Source organism: Monodon monoceros, unplaced genomic scaffold (assembly GCF_005190385.1).
Source record: "Monodon monoceros isolate NGI ecotype Baffin Bay Population unplaced genomic scaffold, NGI_Narwhal_1 Super_Scaffold_16, whole genome shotgun sequence".
NCBI classification, from domain to species: domain Eukaryota; kingdom Metazoa; phylum Chordata; class Mammalia; order Artiodactyla; family Monodontidae; genus Monodon; species Monodon monoceros.
In genome coordinates this window covers 61177638-61198623 of record NW_021703772.1, presented here as the reverse complement: position 1 = coordinate 61198623, position 20986 = coordinate 61177638, and the positions used below count along the sequence as shown (strand labels likewise).

Below are 20986 nucleotides of genomic sequence, written 5' to 3'. Positions count from 1 at the left end.
TATGCTATACACATGTAATCTAATCTTACATGTAATCTAATCTTACATGTAACTCACCTATACCTCATTTAAAAATTTATGATTTTTTTAAAAAAGAAAAGAATCTTGAAAGCAGCCAGAGAAAGATAACATACTACATTCATGAGAACAAAAAAGGATATGACTGATGGCTAGCTTGTCATAATAGATATTGGAGGTCAGATTTCATCTCTGGAAAAGGTGAGCCAGAAGAACTCTGGATTGAGACACATAAGGCACAGCTGAGGAAAGAGAAGACATTAAGTGCATGTCTACACACTAAATGAAGAGACTCAGCACCTTCCTGTGCTAAATTCTGGAAAGTCAGCAGCCAAACGTAAACTCTACAGGCTGGAGAGTACAGAATTTCTCTCTAGGAAAATAAACCATCTCAAGAGACAAGATTTACAGACACCAAGAATCAAAAATCTCTCAGAAAAATGACCCAGCCAAGTCATCCTACTGTAATAAGTCCTGCCTACTCAAACAGTACTTCCAATAAGTGTTTCAGTGCCTGAAGCATAGAAATGCAAAGCCCAATATCACCAAATGTCTGAAAAATATAAACAAATATTTTTTAAAAACCCATAAGAAAAAGACAATCCAGGGAACAGGAAAAAAATTCACATAGAACTATTACTAATATCCTAGTGACAGCCAACTACGAAAATGAAACATTTCAAAAACAACCCAAGGGGACTTTTCCTTCTGGTCCAGTGGCTAAGACTCCACACTTCCACTGCTGGTTGGGGAACAAAGATCCTGCATGCTGTGCAGGGCAGCCAAAAAATAAATAAATAAGTAACATTTTTTGTAATTAAAAAAAAAGAACCACCCCCCTCCCCCAAAAAAACAACCGCCTGGAAATTAAAAATATGATAGCTGAAACACACAGGAAAAAAAAAAAAAGGATGAATTCAAAGATAAAGTTGAAGAAATCTTCCCAGAAAGAGACCAAAAAACCTCAAAAAAAGAAAACTAGAGAATCAGTCCAAGAGGTACTGCTCCAAATGAGAGTTCCAGAAAAAAAAGAAAGAGAAAATTAATCAGCTAAAATTATCAAAGAAATAATTCAAGACTTTTCAAGAAGTGAGAGAGTAGCATTGACATATATACACTACCAAATGTAAAAAAGATAGCTAGTGGGAAGCAGCTGCATTGCACAGGGAGATCAGCTCGGTGCTCTGAGACCACCTAGAGGGTTGGGATGGAGATGCAAGAGGGAGGGGATATGGGGATATAGGTATACATATAGCTGATTCACTTTATTATACAGCAGAAACTAACACAACATTGTAAAGCAATTATACTCCAATAAAGATGTTAAAAAAAAAAAAGGAATTGGAAAACATTAGTTTTTGGATTGGAAGGACACACTTTTGAACCAAGCACACTGGTTCAATGAAGATCCATACCAAGGCACATTATAACAAACAAACTGAAATGCCAAGGATTTGAAGCTTCTAAAGAAGACTAAACAGGAATACCTACAAAGGATCAGGAATGAGAATGGCACTGGAGTGCTCAGGAGTAACACTGGAAGCTAGAAAGCAATGGAACAATGCCTTCAAAATTCTGTTAAAATGATTTCCAGGGCTTCCCTGGTGGCGCAGTGGTTGGGAATCCGCCTGCCAATGCAGGGGACACAGGTTCGTGCCCCAGTCCGGGAAGATCCCACACGCCGCGGAGCAGCGGGGCCCGTGAGCCACGGCTGCTGAGCTTGCGCGTCCAGAGCCTGTGCTCCGCAACGAGAGAGGCTACAACAGTAAGAGGCCCGCGTACCGCAAAAAAAAAAAAAAAAAAAAAAAAAAAAAAAAAAAAAAAAAAAAAAAAGGATTTCCAACCTAGAATTCTACACCCAAACTAACAATCAAGTGGGAAGAGGAGAATATGCAAGGTCTCAAAAATCTGACTACCCATTTACCTTTTCTCAGGAAGTGACTAGAGAATCTGCTCCACCAAAGCAAAAGAATAAACCAAGAAAGAGGAAAATATGGCATACAAGAAACAGGAGCTCAAACATGGGACAGACACAAAAGGAATTTCCATGATGATAAAGAAGAGGGATTCCAGGATGACAGGCACCCAGAAGAAACAGAGAGTAACTAGCCTAGGTAAGAATGGAAGAATGGAAGATTTCAGGGGCATGTCTACAGAAATATAAGAATAAAATAAATAAATTTATATTTGAAAATGAGAGGTTTACACACCTCTGCTGGAGATTATATGGATGCTTACACTGAACACTAACAAACTAAAGAAATAAATCAACTCTAGGAAAAACAAAAAGTTGTAAAAAAGAAGAAACGTAATCATGGAATCTCACAGCTGTGAATAAAATTTAGTCATAACATAAACAATGAAATAATGACCTAACCCAAAACTAAAATATTTCTAAATCAGGATAGGGTCAGGGAAGTTTGAGTATTTCTACAGGGGTAGAGGGTTGGATCATTTAAGAGTTAACGCCTCATCTTCTATAACAGGAAGTCAATAAATATCTAAAACTGAAAAAAAAGAAAAAAAGACAAAGAACTATAATAGTCTTACTTAGAAATACAGACATAAATAAAACAAAACATATATAGTATAATAAATAAAAAGCTACAGGTGAGAAGGACTGCCTCTATGAAGAATAAGTGTAGGGTTGAAAGAATGGGGCATGCTTCTACTAATTTTCATTATAGGCTTGGTAGGACAAGTTGACTTTTAAAACTCTGACCATAGATTGTATGTCTTTTCCTTCTTGATCTGTAGGAATTCTTTACATATCCTTGGTATGAATCCTCTATGACTTGGCCTTTCACTCATACATTGGTATCATCTGAACACAGTTTCATTTATCAAATGGTTTCCTTTATGGCTAGAGCCTTTTGTGACCTATTTATGAAATCTGTCATTGTTCTTATTAAAGCTTTATTATTTTTCACATTTAGATCTACAGTCACTTGGAATTGATTTTTCTATCATGGCAAGAAATGAAGGTCGAGTTGTTGTTTTTTCCCCATGTGGATATCCAATTGATCCAGCATCATCTATTATAAAAGACGACCCTTTCCACACCACACTGCTGTGTCACCTTTGTCATATATCAAGTTACTATATATGAACGGCTCTGCTGCTGAAGTCTATTCTGTTCCACTGGTCTATTTTTCTTTCCTGTGTCAATATCACAGTGATGTAATTCTACTCCTTGGTACATAACTAAGAGAACTGAAAACATATGTCTACACAAAAACTTGTATCAGAGTGTTCACAGCAGCATTATTCATGTCAAAAATGGAAACAACCCAAATGTCCACCAATTGATGGATATACAAAATGTGACACACATCAATACAATGAAACATTCAGTTATAAAAAGAAATGAAGTATTAATACATACAACATTCATGAACCTTGAAAATATTATGCCAGGTGAAAAAAGCCAGACACAAAATGCTATGTACTATTATTCCATTTATATGAAATGTTCAGAAGAGAAAAATCCATAGAGACAGAAAGTAGACTAGTGGTTGCCAGGGGATGAAGTGTAGGGTAGGAAAGCAGGGGAATGAGGAGCTGCTGTGAATGTTTATAAGATTTCTTTTTGGGGTGATAAAAATATTCTGGACTTAGTGGTGATGGCTGCACAGCTTTGTGATATACCAGAAACCACTGAAAAGTACACCTTAAAAGGGTCAATTTTATGGTATGTGAATTATATCTCAATACAAAAAGTTTCAAGTTATTGAGGAAAAGGGAGCACAGTTGGGGGGGAGTGTGACAAAATATAGTACATAATCATTTATACATTCAGACATACAGTATGTGCACATGCAAGCACACACAGACTTTTGAAGCCTTCAAAGCGAGAATAGCTGTTTTTTTTGCAGACATTCATGAGACATTTTTTAAAATATAAAAGCAACACAGGCACATAGAAAAAATTTCATTACAGAAATATAAATATTTCCCTCCTGCATTAGTCCTACTATTCAGAGGCAACAATTTTTTTTAATTTAACTTAATTAATTAATTAATTTCTTATTTTTGGCTGCGTTGGGTCTTCATTGCTGTGCACGGGCTTTCTCTAGTTGCGGCGAGTGGGGGCTACTCTTCCTTGCAGCGCGTGGGCTTCTCATTGTGGTGGCTTCTCTTTGTTGTGGAGCACAGGCTCTAGGCGCATGGGCTTCAGTAGTTGTGGCACTCAGGCTCAGTAGTTGTGGTCAGGCTCTAGAGCACTCAGGCTCAGTAGCTGTGGCGCACGGGCTTAGCTGCTCTGCAGCATGTGGGATCCTCCCAAACCAGGGCTCGAACCCATGTCCCTTGTGTTGGCAGGTGGATTCTTAACCACTGCGCCACCAGGGAAAGTCCAAGAGGCAACAACTTTTTAAAAAAATTGTTTTTAATTAAAATTTTCAATAGGTAATGCAAACAAACTACTTCAGTTCATTTCTTATCATCTTTCTAAGGCTGTATGTCTACACTAACAAATTAAATATACGTTCATTGATCCCTCCCTTCTTACTCAAAAGGTAACGTTATGCAGACCGTCCCACATCGCTTTCTTTTCTCTTTATGTTGGAAAAATTCCAAATCAATACATAGCTTCTTCATTCCCCTTTTCCTTTGCTACTTCCTTTCTTTCAAACAGGTGCAGAGTATTCCACTGGATGTACTACATTTCAATAATTCTTTATTGACCTTTCCATAAAAGATGAAGAATTTAGCTCACTGGCATCACAACTTCCCCTTCTTCCGGATATGTTTTTATTTTCAAATCTTCAGTTACTTTCACTTCAAATAATAAACTTTTTTTCTTTAAATTTAAACTGTGTATGACTCCTTAATATGTAAAATAAAATAAATCTTTACATTTCCTCCTTCTCCCAACATGTTAGCTACACTATAACTTTACAGCAGTACAATTTATAACATTTACCTTTACCTCCTATCTGTATTCCTGCAACAGAGCCACAAACTCATGCCACAAGGATCTGTGGCAAGTAAAATTAACAGGTGAAGTAGGCTTGGGATAAGAAAAAAAAGTGGCATATGATAGAATAACAATTCTTTCTCTTCCAATTTTTGTTATCAGCTATGAACACTGAATTAGCAAATGGTGAATCCTTGATGTTAAGGGAAATACAGGATTAGGTTCCTGCAAGCTTCTCGTCACAAGTTCATCAACCGATCAACACATAACATTGTTTTGTTTTTTGTTTTTCTATATATATATATCTTGGCTGTGCTGGGTCTCCATTGTGGGCTTCTCTCTAGTTGCGGCATGCGGGCTGTCTAGTTGTGGCACACAGGCTTAGTTGCCGCGCAGCATGTGGGATCTTAGTTTCCTGACCAGGGATCAAACCCACGTCCCCTGCATTGGAAGGCAGATTCTCAGCCACTGGACCACCAAGAAAGTCCCCATAACATTGTTTTATATAAAAGTGTGTTTCTGTTTAAAGACCCCTTGTTTAATATGTACTGTCAACTCATTCACATTGAATTCATGGCCAACAACACTGTAACTCATGCCTGAATGAAGCTAATCTAACAAGCATATTTTCCCCCTAAGGCACATCACAGTCTTCTTGTGCTTAGAACCCTAGATAACACTTGACTACTGCCCTGAGGGGCTATTTTAAACAGTAGAACTACCAACAAAAAGCACAAAAATATGAAAAACATGGCATTAAGTAAACTGAGAAAAGAATACTTGTTTACAGTATGAGAGCTGAAAATGTAGGCAGTGTCACTTTATTCAGCCTCAGGCGACTCAAATTTTTCACCACTCTGCATATGCACAGGCCTGTGAATGACCAGCAAAAGCAATGTAAGTATTGGTTTTGAAGTTACAAATAAGTTGAATAAAGAGTATTGATTGTGTGTATCTATCAAATCAAGCTTATAATCATATTGTGCAAATCCTGTATAGCCTTGCTCTTTTATATATGTTTGAACAGTCAAAATCCAGAAGAATTATATTAAAATCCCTCAATATAGCTGTATTTTAATAAATTTACCATGTATTTTTAGAACTGTTTGCTATATAAAAGTTTACAACTGTCATATCTTTTTTATGGATGCTTAGTCCTTAAAAAGTATCTACCTTTGTTTCATTCAGGCTTTTGGTTTTGAAGACTGTTTCATTTGATACTCATTCATGCATTCAAAAATAATTATTGAGGGCCTTAGTATTGTTGTAGATGCTAGGGATATAGCAGAGAGAAAAAAAAAACACTTAGGTCCAAGTGCTCATGAAGTTTACGTTATAAGAAGGGAAACAGACAATAAACAAACATATAAATATTTAGTAATATAAAAGGAACCAATAAGTACTTTAAAAAAACTAAGAGAAAGGGGAGTGGTATAGGTATCATACCTATACATAGAGCAGTCAAAGAATGCCACTGTAAAGAGGTGACATTTGAGCAGAAGCTTGAATACAGTGAGAGAGAAGTGTGTTTGAGGCAAATGGCAAATAAACCAGTGTGAGTGCAGTAGTGGGACAGTTATTAGTTGAATAGGGTAGTCTAGAACTAGATCAGACGGTCTACTTAGAGCATTGAATTTTATTTTAAATGTGATGGGAAGTCTTTGGAAGGGTCTGAAGTTGGGGAGAAACTGATCTCAAATTTGTATTTAATTCTACTTTCTTTTACTTTATGATTATCGGAACTATTTTCTTTCCAGTTACTTCCAATCTTTGTCATTTTGGGGGGATGTTTCCTGTCAACAGCCTAAAGATGGATTCTCATTTATTATCATAATATATACTTGGCTTTATTTCTTCCATATTATATAATCGCAGGTAAAAATAGAATATTTTTGTTCGCTCTTACTCTCTTCCTCACTTTTATTAGACTAAATTTCTTTTTGTTCCTCCTCCTATACCCTATCACAGTAAAAGTTCTATGTACAGTATCTCTGTTGCTTGTGCTTATTACTTTCCTACTTTTAGCAAACATATAACCCTATTCTTCTCTATAGACAAATTAATGAATTATTCTGTAGTCCTAGATGATTTTCTTACCTTTCTCCGCTGTTCCTCTTCTCCCAGAGCATGATCACTATCAGAAATATGATCCTTCAAATGCTTTTATTTCCACATTACAAACTCCCGGTGTCACTATTATTAAAATCTGCCCCTATTAATACTGCATTGCACAGGCACATTATCACCATCAATTTAAATAAAAACACTGTAAGAGTCATTGCTCACCACTACATTACATTCTGTAAGCTTTACCGTTATTTATTTATTTATTTATTTATTTACGGCTGTGTTGGGTCATCGGTGCTGTGCACGGGCCTACACTTGTTTTTAAATTTAAATGAATATTTTTAAAATACAAGCTTACCCCCCAAAGAACAGTAAAACCAACATTAATTCAAGATCATCATCCAACATACAGTCCACACTCAAATTTCCCCTGTTGTCTCAAAAATGTCATTTAAAACTGTTTTTCTCCCAATCCAGGGGCAAATTAGAACCCACGGATTCACACATTGCATTTGGCTACTAAGTCTCTTTCGTCTCATCCAACCTAGAACAGTCCCTCTGCTTCCCTTTGTTCTTCATGGCACTGAATACTTTTAAAGAGTCCAGGCCAGCAGGATGTCCCAGGAGTATTTCCTCATGATTAAATTCAAATCAAACATTTCCAGCATGAAAACTACAGGTGATGAGTGTTCTTCCTATTGCATCACCCTCAGGATACATATAATGTCAGGCTCTCTGTGACACTGCCAATGCAAAGCTTGACCTTATCTATTATGGTGGTAACCAACAAATCTCTCCTTGTTAAAGGCATATTTTCTCTTTTATAATTAATAACTAATCTATAGAGTGAAACTTTGAGACCTTGTAAAACACTGTTCTCCAAAACATTTTACTAAATGGTTTTAGCATCCATTGATGATCCTTACCTTAATCAATAATTATACTAGGAAATACTGTGTTGATTTTCTGATTCTATATTCCTTCTACATTAGGTAACATTCTTCTAAGAGACTGCCACATAACAATAAGCATACCTAGCTTGGTTCCTAAGTACCATTCCCCACTAAAATGAAGCAGGGCTCTTTGAAAAGGTCTGTTCACATTCAGCACAGAGACCACAGTGAGAGATGGTAGAGATGTGTATGTATACATAAGCATAAAATTGGCAAAAATATTTATCTTTCTTAAATCTAGATAGAGTATACTAGTATTCTTTGTAAAATATTTTCAATTTTTCTAAAGGTATTTTTTTCAAAGTAAAATGTTGTTTAAAAAACAAACAAAAGGGCTTCCCTGGTGGCGCAGTGGTTGAGAGTCCGCCTGCCGATGCAGGGGACACGGGTTCGTGCTCCGGTCTGGGAAGATCCCACATGCCGCGAAGCGGCTGGGCCCGTGAGCCATGGCCGCTGAGCCTGTGCGTCCGGAGCCTGTGCTCCGCAACGGGAGAGGCCACAACAGTGAGAGGCCCGCGTACCACAAAAAAACAAAACAAAACAAAACAAACAAACAAACAAAAACCAGGGGTAGGAGGGGAGACCCTGCAGGAATGCATAAATATCAGTTTGAGAGAACAGAAATTTAAAAATGGGTATAGAGTGTCATCACAAAACCAAAACTAGAATATGTAACTTTAAAACATCAGGAAAAACTCCATTTGTCCAATGGAAAGCAACGAGTAGAAGGGAATAAAAGTCAAGTACGATTAGAAGATATCAGCCAATTGATGGCAGAACCAAGTCAGAAAATAAAAATAATTATAAGTATAATGGACTAAACCCACCATTTAAGAGATAAAAATGCTCATATTCCATCAAAAAAGTTGACATATTGTCTACAAGAAAAACACTTAAAAACAATAAAAATTAAAGAATAGAAAAACATATACCTAACATGAACCAAAAGAAAGTTGAGGATAGTATTCTTAAAATTTGAAAAAAACAAGTATTTAAAAAAATTATATAGTCATGAAACGAAAAGAAGATATATGCATGTAAAAATATAGCCTCAAAATACATCAAGCAAAAACTGATAAACTACAAGCTGAAATGCATAAAGCTGAAATTTATACATCAATAATCACAGTTATATACACTTAGGAGCTATTAGATATGAAATGTTTATAAAACAGGGCACATTTCAGGATTGATGCCATATGAACTATATTTTGAAAATGTAATGCAATAAATTATAAGTCTGTAACAAAAGAATAGCTCAAAATAACTAATAATCTAAGAGGAAGGAATATACAAATGTTTATAGTAGCTTTATCTGTAATTCTTAAAATATTGAAAGTAACCTAAATGTTCCTTATCTAGAAGAAATGGATTAAAAAGAACTGTGGTATACTTTTACACACTACTATATAAAAAACAGATAATCAACAAGGACCTACTGTATAGCACAGGAAACTGTACTCAATATCTTATAACAACATATAATAGAAAAGAATCTAAAAAAGATTATACGTATATATGTATGTATAACTGAATCTGCTGTACATCTGAAACACAACATTGTAAGTCAACTATATTTCAGTAAAAATTTTTTTTAAAATTGTATATTTTATACAATAGGATATTATTAAATAATGAAAAGTAACTATTGGTAACATTACAACAACATGAATGAATCTCAAAGAAATGCATTAAGCTAACTTATAAAAAGTCAGACTCAAAGGGCTACATATTTACAATACTTACCCCATTTATATGACATGCTTGCAAAGGCAAAACGATAAAAACAGAAAACAGATCAGTGGTTGCCAGAGGCAACCTAAAGGGGTAGAGTGCAAAAGGACACCGGGGAGTATTTTGGGCACTATTTTATATCTTAATTGTGGTGGGAGTTACACAATTGTATACATTCACAAAACTTATAGCAGAACTATATGATAAAAAGGGGTGAATTTTACCCTATGTAAATTACACATAACTTAATAAAAACCATGGGGGGGGGGCTCTCATAACCAAACACTTAAAATCTATACATTTTATCGTATGTTAATTCTGTCTTTATATAAATAAATAAATAATCTGATTCATTCAACTCAATAGCTGGAAGAACAGCCACGAAGCAAATCCAAAGTAACAAGTAAATTATGATGATAGAAATCAATGGGGTAAAAAAAGTGAAATAGATTAAAACCAATATCTGTTTCTTTGATTAGTCAGAGCTCTGGCAAGAATGAACAGAAAAGGAGAACTGAAAGAATAAACGGAAATGAAATAACAAAGGAGATTTTTTAAAGTGTTATAACCATACACTAATAAGTTTGAAAAGCTTAATTGAAATAGATTAATAAACTAAGTAATATTAAAGAAATTTAAATGGTAGTGAAAGACCTTCCTTGCAAAAAACCCCAGGCCAAGACAGTTTTACAGGTAAATGTCTACTCATCTTCCCATGAACATTTTGTACCACATACAGGATGTTGAAAAAACTGAAAATAGTGAAAGAAGCAGCAGTTCATTTTATGGGGCTAGCTAGTGTGACACTGTTTTATAAAACAGACAAGGTAGAGTGATGAAAATGTTCTGTACCTTAAAAGGAACATGGATTACTACGAGTGTACACATTTGTCAAAACTCACTAAATTATTACTCTTCAGGTCTGTGCATCTATTTCTCTTATAAGCATATATGTAAAAATCCTAACTAAAATAGTTAATCATGTATTAAATCCAAAAGTATTTTTTAGTATTTATTTATCTTTATTATTTTGGCTGCGTCGGGACATCGTTGCAGTGCATGGGCTTCTCTCTAGTTGTGGCGTGAGGGTTTTCTCTCTCTAGTTGTGGCGTGCATGCTCCAGAGCGCATGGGCTCTGTAGTTTGTGGCATGCAGGCTCTCTCATTGAGGCGCGTGAGCTCAGTAGTTGTGGCGCGCAGACTTATTTGTCCCACAGCATGTGGGATCTTAGTTCCCCAACCAGAGATCAAATCTGCGTCCCCTACACTGGAAGGCAGATTCTCTACCACTGGACCACCAGGGAAGTACCCTAATAAAGTATTTTTTAAAATAGTGTTATCAGGGACTTCCCTGGTGGCACAGTGGTTAAGAATCTGCCTGCCAATGCAGGGGACGTGGGTTCGAGCCCTGGTCCAGGAAGATCCCACATGCCGCAGAGCAACTAAGCCCACGCACCACAACTACTGAGCCTGTGCTCTAGAGCCCACGAGCCACAACTACTGAGCCCACATGCCACAACTACTGAAGCCTGCACGCCTGGAGCCCATGCTCCACAACAAGAGAAGCCACCACAGTGAAAAGCCCGCACGCTGCAATGAAGAGTAGCCCCTGCTCGCCACAACTAGAGAAAAGCCCACGTGCAGCAACGAAGACCCAACACAGCCAAAAATGAATAAATAAAATAGTGTATCATAACCAAGTAGGGTTTATCACAGCAATGCAAACTTCACCTTGTTTTAAAATTTGTTATACTTATTATTTTTAAAACAAACAGAAACTTCTTAACTAACCAGTAACAGAAAAGTTCTTCTGTAATTTGGTCATGGTTATATACACAAAACCTGTAACAAACACAACACTTAATGGAGAAACTTTAGATGATTCCTTCTCAACAAGACATAGTACTGAAGCTCATGACCAATATAAAAAAAAAAAAAAATCAGGGGAAGATAACTATTTGTCTTAGAGAAACCTAGAGAATCAACAGAGTAGTACAACCAGTAAGAGACAAAAAGCAAGACTGCTACATACAAGACCAGCCTATAAAAATTTTTAAAAACTCTAGGTCGGCAATAGCCAACTAGAAAATATAATAGAAAATACTTCAGCCACAAAAACTTTAAAGTATCAAGGAATAAGCCCCCAAAATTCATAAAAACTAGCCAAGAATTCTTAAGACCTCTACAGAGAGAACTGAACAAATGGAAAGACATTTCATGTACTTGGATGGGACAACCTAATCTTACAGATTTCAGTACTCCCAAAATTAATCTATAAATTCAATGCATTCAGAATAAAAATTCCATTTGAATCTTTTAAGGAAAAAGATACAAATAAGTTATTATAGAAGAATAATCCCCAAATGCTAACAAGCAAATAAAGAGATGCTCAAATTTTATATGAGGGAATAAAGATCCATAAATAATTAGGTCAACCTTACAAAAGAAGATTAAAGGAGAGACTTGCTCTACCATATAAAGAAGACATACCAAAATACAACTGTATTCTTTTTTATGTGATACTGGCACAAGAACACAGAGAGACCACCAGAACATTAGAGAAATCTCAGACACAGATTGGTATATACACATGGCAACTTAATATATGATACAGGTGCCAGCACAAGTCAGTGGGAAAATATGGATAATTTAAGAAGCATTGTGGAGAAAACTGGTTTACTACATGGAGAAAAATAAAACTCGATCTCTATCAATACTATGTAAAAGATAAGGCCTCGGACTAAAGAGTAAATATAAAAGTAAAACTGTACAATTAATAAAAGGAGCTGTAGAATACCTTTGTGCCTCAGGGGTGGGGAAGAAGTATTTAACTTTTAGAATACCATCAGAGTCCACTGGACCCAATTTTAGTTTTTTAGCTTCTTTTTCAAGTAATTCTGTTTATAATAATTAATATTTCAGGACTTTTATTCTTTCTTAGAGATAATCCATAGAATAAAACTAAGATTTATTTTTAATAGAATAAAACACATTCTAGCTTGCAATTAATTACCAGATGTCCACTGGCCTTTCATCAATCTACAATACATTATGGGATCTTACTGATCTTACTTTTCCTATATTTTGTTATTACATCATCCTAGGAACTCATCATTACTTATCACTGGTCATCAATTATTCCCAACTATGCTAATACAAAGAAAAACCACTAAAATAAAAAGAAAATGGAAGAATGATGGTATGATAGGCAAAATATTGGCCTCCCGGTGATGTCCATGCCCTAAACAGCAGAATCTGTGAATGTTATTTTACATGGCAAAAGGGACTTGCAGATGTGATTAAGGATAAGAAATTTGAGTTGGGGAAATTATACCAGGTTATCCAAATTGGGGTGGGCCCAATCTAATCACATGAGTACTTAAAATAGGCTATGGTCCAAAACATGTGACTGCCAAAGAACCGTAAGAGAGATACAACATCTAAGAGAGATACAACATCGCTGCCTTTGAAGATGAAGGAAACAAACCACCATCCAAGGAATGCAGGCAGCCTCTCAAAGCTGGAAAAGGCAAGGCAAAAAGATTCTTCCCTAGCGCCCCCAGAAAGGAATGCAGCCTTGCAGACACCTTGATTTTAGCCCAATGAGAGCGGTGTCAGACTTCTGATGCTACAGAACCGTAAGATAATAAACCTGTACTGTTTTGAGCAACTTAGTGATAATTTATTATAGTAGAAATAGGAAAACAACACAGATTTAATGACCTAAAAGGACGATGCAATAGTCAAATAAATTATGATCTTTTAGTTGTCTTCTTGCCTTGCCCAAAGTACCACATCATATTTCAAAAATGTATAAATGACTAAGAAACCATCTTTGGAGTCTGATTTTAGCTTTCATTGACTCCAGCTGAGAATTAAGAAATTTTCATTTTCCACTTAAGATAATCAAGAGAAGAAAATGACAGAAAACAATTTATAATCATTAGACACATCAGAAAATAAATACAAAGAGATAACAGCACCTAAAACTGATGATGGTGACACTGACTATATAAATGAAATCTGAGTCTTCAAATGACAGTATCCTAGATGAATTTTCTCAAATTCAAGAATCAATGAATTGGACAATATATTTCTAAGGGGAAAAAAAAAGGGAAACATGGTATTCTCATCAGTTAAGTCGTTCAACTGAAGGACTTCACCATACAATATTCTGCAACAAGAACTTGGACCATTTCATTATGCTCAAAGGACACATAACAATATCCTTCATCTTTTATGATGTTTGTGCACCAAGATTTACTTGATACAAGTGATTTTTCAGTATGTTTAAATTCAAATTAAAATTTCTAATAAAGTTGTTTTTCATTATAGTTTTATTCTTATTGTTGTAAATTAGTAAAATAACAAAATATAAACATAGCAAAAAGGTCTATTTGACCCAGATGGTTAATGGTGACGACTGTTTTTCTTAGGTACAGACCATAAAGCAAAAAAATTGGTGAGTCTGAATACAACAAAATTAAATACTTCTGTACAATGATGGATACCATGAACAAAGTTAACAGACACGACAAAATGGCAAAAGTTATTTGCACTCTATGTAATCAACATGGAATAAATATGTAGAATGTACAAGGAACGTGGGAAAATCAGTTTGAAAAAGAAAGTAATTCTGACAGAAAAATAGGCAAAGAACTGGAACAATTTATAAGACTCCCAAAAAGCTAACAAGCATTGAAGAAATGCTCAAAATAATTGGTGGTACAAGTAAGACAAAGATACATTATTTTGTATCAACTGGACTACCAAAATTGAGGAATCTGGATGATGCCAAGTGTTTCTGGGATATGGAGATATAGAAACAGCTGTATAAAACTAATCTGCTAAGAGTGCAGGTTAGTTTTATTAGCTTTATACAACTGTTCTGAATAGCAATCTTGCGCTGTTTCTTCAATTTAAATCTATACATACCCTATGCCTTATCAATTCTGCTCTTGGGAATATATTCTAAACAAATGCTCACAAAGTTCCATAAGGGAACAATTACAAGAAATTCACTGCAGTGTGAGGTAGTGGGGAGTTGGAGACAACCTGAAGGCCCAACACTGGAAGGCCCAACAGATACACTATTAATTTTATGCAGCAGTGAGCAGCAGTGGATTAGTGTACAGATAGGAACACACAATAGAAACATGGGTGATGAGGCAAGGAAGAAGCAAAAACAAAGGACAGGAGAGGTAAAAATTATGTAAATGGGAGAAAGGCAGTACAATCTACCAAGCTCCTTTTTACCTCTGAAACCTATAACCTATTATGCTATATTATAACATAATGCCCCAAAATGTATTATGCTATACTAGAAATCAGGTATAAAAACACTGGATTTTTTTCTACACATTATAAAAATCATAGTAAGTATAATCTGCTGTTAAGTATGTATGTAGGGATCCTTTACAAAATATATTTTATATCATTTAATACAAGGAAAAAATGTCAAATAAAGATTACAATTTTACTCACTTTAGCTCCAACACTGCAACTGCCCGTGCTCCCAGTGCTCCCACTTGCAACTCCTGTAAATCTAGCTTCCAATAATTCTTGCCTTCTTGGATCCAGACTATGAAGCTCATCCATTGCACCTATTAAGATAAAAAAAAAAAAAAGTATATGCACATACATATATATGTATTTATATACACACATCACAAAATATGTGTATGTAATTAGTTCAGATGTAAATATAAACTTAGTGAATTCTAAAAACAAATGAAAGTAAGGACTTAAAGATTTTTATAATGTCCACACTTATTTATCAAAATAATCTATGGTGATGGTGGATTTCCAATACTTTTTTTTTTTTTTGCGGTACGCGGGCCTCTCACTGTTGTGGCCTCTCCCGTTGTGGAGCACAGGCTCCGGACGTGCAGGCTCAGCGGCCACAGCTCACGGGCGCAGCCGCTCCGCGGCATGTGGGATCTTCCCGGACCGGGGCACGAACCCACGTCCCCTGCATCGGCAGGCGGACTCTCAACCACTGCGCCACCAGGGAAGCCCCTCCAATACTTTTGACTGCAATCTACATTAAGACATATATTTTCACCCAAATCAGTACACACATACATACATATATTAAAAGTTCCACAAATACTTCTTACAGTATGCAGTACACGCCAATATTTTCTAGTCTATTCTAGTCCATTAAAAAGGAAAAACACTGATTGTGAGCTATTAAACTGATTTCATGAGCCATTAATGGACCCAGGTCCATAGCCTGAAAAATACCACTTCTCATAATGCAATCTCCCTATTCTAAGCTGATACAGAATTTTGGCACTAAGTGGTATTATTACTTATTTTGCTTATATATACTTTATCTAACTAATTTTAAACTGGGAAGATTCTTATTACTGTCACATCCCCAAAATTTTTTGTACAGTTGATAGTTTTCAGTTTCTATCAGACAGACAGAAAACACACACATATATCAAGCAGATAACTGAGGTAACATCTATTATTAAACAATAACCCTGAAGATTAAGGGGGAAAAATGAGTGCCCTCCCGTAACCGCTACTATGCAAACTAAAGCACCACAAATTCTAGTTAAAGTTCAATTAAACTCTTAAAAATTATTTTATCCATGTCTGCTAATTCTCTACTGATAAAACCTTAGAACTGACATAAATAATTGGTTCTCAAAGGGAGTAGGGAGGATATTATCAGAATTCAGAATCACATGGGGAGCATTTATAAATTACACTAGACCACTTCCATGTACCCTGACATTCCTCTCCTAAAGGTTAAGAGCTATTCCTATAGATCTTACCCTTTTAAGTTCCCTTCATTACCTTCCATCTTCATCTGGATAGAGGACTACATGGATAATGGCCTCCTTCCATGTTTATTAGCATTCCTGTACCTGCACATATCTTCCCTGGCCATTCCTCATTCTTCCATCTTAGACAAAAAGGTAGCTACCTTCAAAAAACTAAAGCCTTCGGTTCTTGCTTTTGATCCCATTCCTTCTTGATATTCAAGGAATCTTGCATTTGCATGTAACCCCCCCTCTCTCTTGCATCTTGTCCCTCCCTGCCTCCTTCTGCCTTGCTTATATGTCTTTAAAAAGGAAAAAACAAAAACAAAAAAACTTTTGCTTGAATTTCATGCTATTAATATTATCATTTAATCCTTTCCTTGAACTAGTGATTTATAGCCCTATCCTCCTTAGGTCCCTGAAATCTGGTTACTATTATAAGTATACTCCTGACAATGTACTTTCAAGTATCACCAGGACTTCCAATTTTTTTCTGATTCTGCTATTACATCAGAAACAGTCATTGTCAGATGATACATAGATAGATAAGAAGAGCATTTGCTCCAAGGCTCTGATTTTTTTTTCCATTTTCTTCCTAATGTTTGACAAGCAGAAGTGTCTAATTTTGGTGAAGTGAAAATCATCTAATTTTTCTATTCACAGTTATTATTTATCTATTCTTTCCAAGAAAACTTTGCATGTCCCAAAGTAAAAAACACAGTGGATTTAACCAAGATGGCAGAGTAGAAGGACGTGCTCTGTGAGAACACCAGAATCACAACTAGCTGCTGGACAGTCATCGACAGGAAGACACTGGAGCTCACCAAAAATATACCCCACATCCAAAGACAAAGGAGAAGCCACAGTGAGACGGTAGGAGGGGCGCAATCACAGTAAAATCAAATCCCATAACTGCTGGGTGGGTGACTCACAAACTGGAGAACACTTATACCACAGAAGTCCACCTCCTGGAGCGAAGGTTCTGAGCGCCACGTCAGGCTTCCCAACCTGGGGGTCTGGCAATGGGAGGAGGAATTCCTAAAGAATCAGACTTTGAAGGCTAGTGAGAATTGATTGCAGGACTTCAACAGGACTGGGGGAAACAGAGACTCCACTCTTGGGGGACACACACAAAGTAGTGTGCATATCAGGACCCAGGGGAAAGAGCAGTGATCCCTGGGGAGACTGAACCAGACCTACCTGCCAGTGTTGGAGGGTCTCCTGCAGAGGTGGGCGGATGGCTCTGTTTCACCGTGGGGACAAGGACACTGGCAGCAGAAGTTCTCGGAATTACTCGTTGGCGTGAGCCCTCCCACAGTCTGTCATTAGCCCCACCAAAGAGCCCAGGTAGCCTCCAGTGTTGGGTTGCCTCAGGCCAAACAACCAACAGGGAGGGAACCCAGCCCCACCCATCAGCAGTCAAGCGGATTAAAGTTTTACTGAGCTCTGCCAACCAGAGCAACAGCCAGCTCTACCCACCACCAGTCCCTCCCATCAAGCGTCTTAGATAGCCTCATCCACCAGAGGGCAGACAGTAGAAGAAGAACTACAATCCTGCAGCCTGTGGAACAAAAACCACATTCACAAAAAGATAGAAAAGATGAAAAGACAGAGGGCTATGTACCAGATGAAGGAACAAGATAAAACCCCAGAAAAACAACTAAATGAAGTGGAGACAGGCAACCCTCCAGAAAACGAATTCAGAATGATAGCGAAGATGATCCACAACCTTGGAAAAAGAATGGAGGCAAAGATCAAGGAGGTGCAAGAAATGTTTAACAAAGACCTAGAAGAATTAAAGAACAAGCAAACAGAGATAAACATTACAATAACTGAAATGAAAACTACACTAGAAGGAATCAATATCAGAATAACTGAGGCAGAAGAATGGATAAGTGACCTGGAAGACAGTATGGTGGAATTCACTGCTGCAGAATAGACTAAAGAAAAAAGAATGAAAATAAATGAAGACAGCCTAAGAGACCTCTGGGTCAACATTAAACTCAACAACATTCGCGTTATAGGGGTCCCAGAGGAGAAGAGAGAGAGAAAAGACCAGGGAAAATATTTGAAGAGATTATACTCGAAAACTTCCCTAACATGGGAAAGGAAATAGCTACCCAAGTCCAGGAAACGCAGCGAGTCCCATACGGGATAAACCCAAGGAGAAACACGCCAAGACACATAGTAATCAAATTGGCAAAAATGAAAGACAAAGAAAAATTACTGAAAGCAGCAAGGGAAAAATAACAAATAACACACAAGGGAACTCCCACAAGGTTAACAGCTGATTTCTCAGCAGAAACTCTACAAGCCAGAAGGGAGTGGCATGATATACTTAAAGTGATGAAAGGGAAGAACCTACAACCAAGATTACTCTACCCTGCAAGGATCTCATTCAGATTCGATGGAGAAATAAGAAGCTTTACAGACAAGCAAAAGCTAAGAGAATTCAGCACCACCAAACCAGCTCTACAACAAATGCTAAAGGAACTTCTCTAAGTGGGAAACACAAGAGAAGAAAAGGACCTACAAAAAAGAACCCAAGGGCTTCCATGGTGGCACAGTGGTTGAGAGTCCGCCTGCCGATGCAGGAGACACGGGTTTGTGCCCTGGTCCGAAAAGATCCCACGAGCCCTGGTCCGGGAAGATCCCACATGCTGCGGAGTGGCTGGGCCCGTGAGCCATGGCCGCTAAGCCTGTGCATCCAGAGCCTGTGCTCCACAACGGGAGAGGCCACAACAGTGAGAGGCCCGCATATCGTAAAAAAAGAAACCAAAAAAAACACGAACCCAAAACAATAAAGAAAATGGTCATAGGAACATACAGATCGATAATTACCTTAAATGTGAATGGATTAAATGCTCCAACCAAAAGACACAGGCTTGCTGAATGGATACAAAAACAAGACCCATATATATGCTGTCTACAAGAGACCCACTTCAAACCTAGGGACACATACAGACTGAAAGTGAGGGGATGGAAAAAGATATTCCATGCAAATGGAAAACAAAAGAAAGCTGGAGTAGCAATACTTGTATCAGATAAAATAGACGTTAAATTAAAGAATGTTACAAGAGAAGAGGAAGGACACTACATAATGATCAAGGGATCAATCCAAGAAAAAGATATAACAATTATAAATATATATGCACCCAACATAGGAGGACCTCAATATATAAGGCAACTGCTAACAGCTATAAAAGAGTAAATCGACAGTAACACAATAATAGTGGGAGACTTTAACACCTCACTTACACCAATGGACAGATCATCCAAAATGAAAATAAATAAGGAAACACAAACTTTAAATGACACAAGAGACCAAATAGATTTAATTGATATTTATAGGACATTCCATCCAAAAACAGATTACACTTTCTTCTCAATTGCACATGGAACATTCTCAAGGATAGATCACATCTTGGGTCACAAATCAAGCCTCAGTAAATTTAAGAAAACTGAAATCGTATCAAGCATCTTTTCTGACCACAACGCTATGAGATTAGAAATGAATTACAGGGAAAAAAACGTAAAAAAAACAAACACATGGAGGCTAAACAATACGTTACTAAATAACCAAGAGGTCACTGAAGAAATCAAAGAGGCAATCAAAAAATACCTAGAGACAAATGACAATGAAAACACGACGATCCAAAACCTATGGGATGCAGCAAAAGCAGTTCTAGGAGGGAAGTTTATAGCTGTACAAGCCTACCTCAAGAAACAAGAAAAATCTCAAGTAAACAATCTAACCTTACACCTAAAGGAACTAGAGAAAGAAGAATAAACAAAACCCAAGGATAGCAGAAGGAAAGAAATCATAAAGATCAGAGCAGAAATAAATGAAATAGAAACAAAGAAAACAGCAAAGATCTATAAAACTAAAAGCTGGTTCTTTGAGAAGATAAACAAAATTGATAAACCATTAGCCAGACTCATCAAGAAAAAGAGGGAGAGGACTCAAATCAATAGAATTAGAAATGAAAAAGGAGAAGTTACAACAGACACTGCAGAAATATAAAGCATCCTAAGAGACTACTACAAGCAACTCTATGCCAATAAAATGGACAACCTGGAAGAAATGGACAAATTCTTAGAACAGTATAACCTTCCAAGACTGAACCAGGAAGAAACACAAAATATGAACAGACCAATCAAAAGTAATGAAATTGAAACTGTGATTAAAAATCTTCCAACAGGGCTTCCCTGGTGGTGCAGTGGTTGACAGTCCGCCTCCCGATGCAGGGGACACGGGTTCGTGCCCCGGTCCAGGAAGATCCCACATGCCGTGGAGCGGCTAGGCCTGTGAGCCATGGCAGCTGAGCCTGCACATCCGGAGCCTGTGCTCCTTAACGGGAGAGGCCACAACAATGAGAGGCCCGTGTACCGCAAAAAAAAAAAAAAAAGATATCTTCCAACAAACAGAAGTCCAGGACCCAGACAGCTTCACAGGTGAATTCTATCAAACATTTAGAGATGAGCTAACACCCATCCTTCTCAAACTCTTCCAAAAAATTG

At 37.0% G+C, this 20986-nt stretch overlaps 1 protein-coding gene across 2 annotated transcripts in view; it reads right to left on the bottom strand.

The window, feature by feature from the left end:
* Window positions 1-20986, bottom strand: part of TLK1 (tousled like kinase 1) — a 193640-nt gene that overhangs the window by 90537 nt on the left and 82117 nt on the right. For both annotated transcript variants that reach the window (XM_029226101.1, XM_029226100.1), the window contains exon 2: window positions 15174-15292. In XM_029226101.1, the coding sequence (XP_029081934.1) occupies window positions 15174-15287 (114 nt within the window). In that variant the 5' untranslated portion in view covers window positions 15288-15292. The remainder of the gene's footprint in view (window positions 1-15173; window positions 15293-20986) is intronic.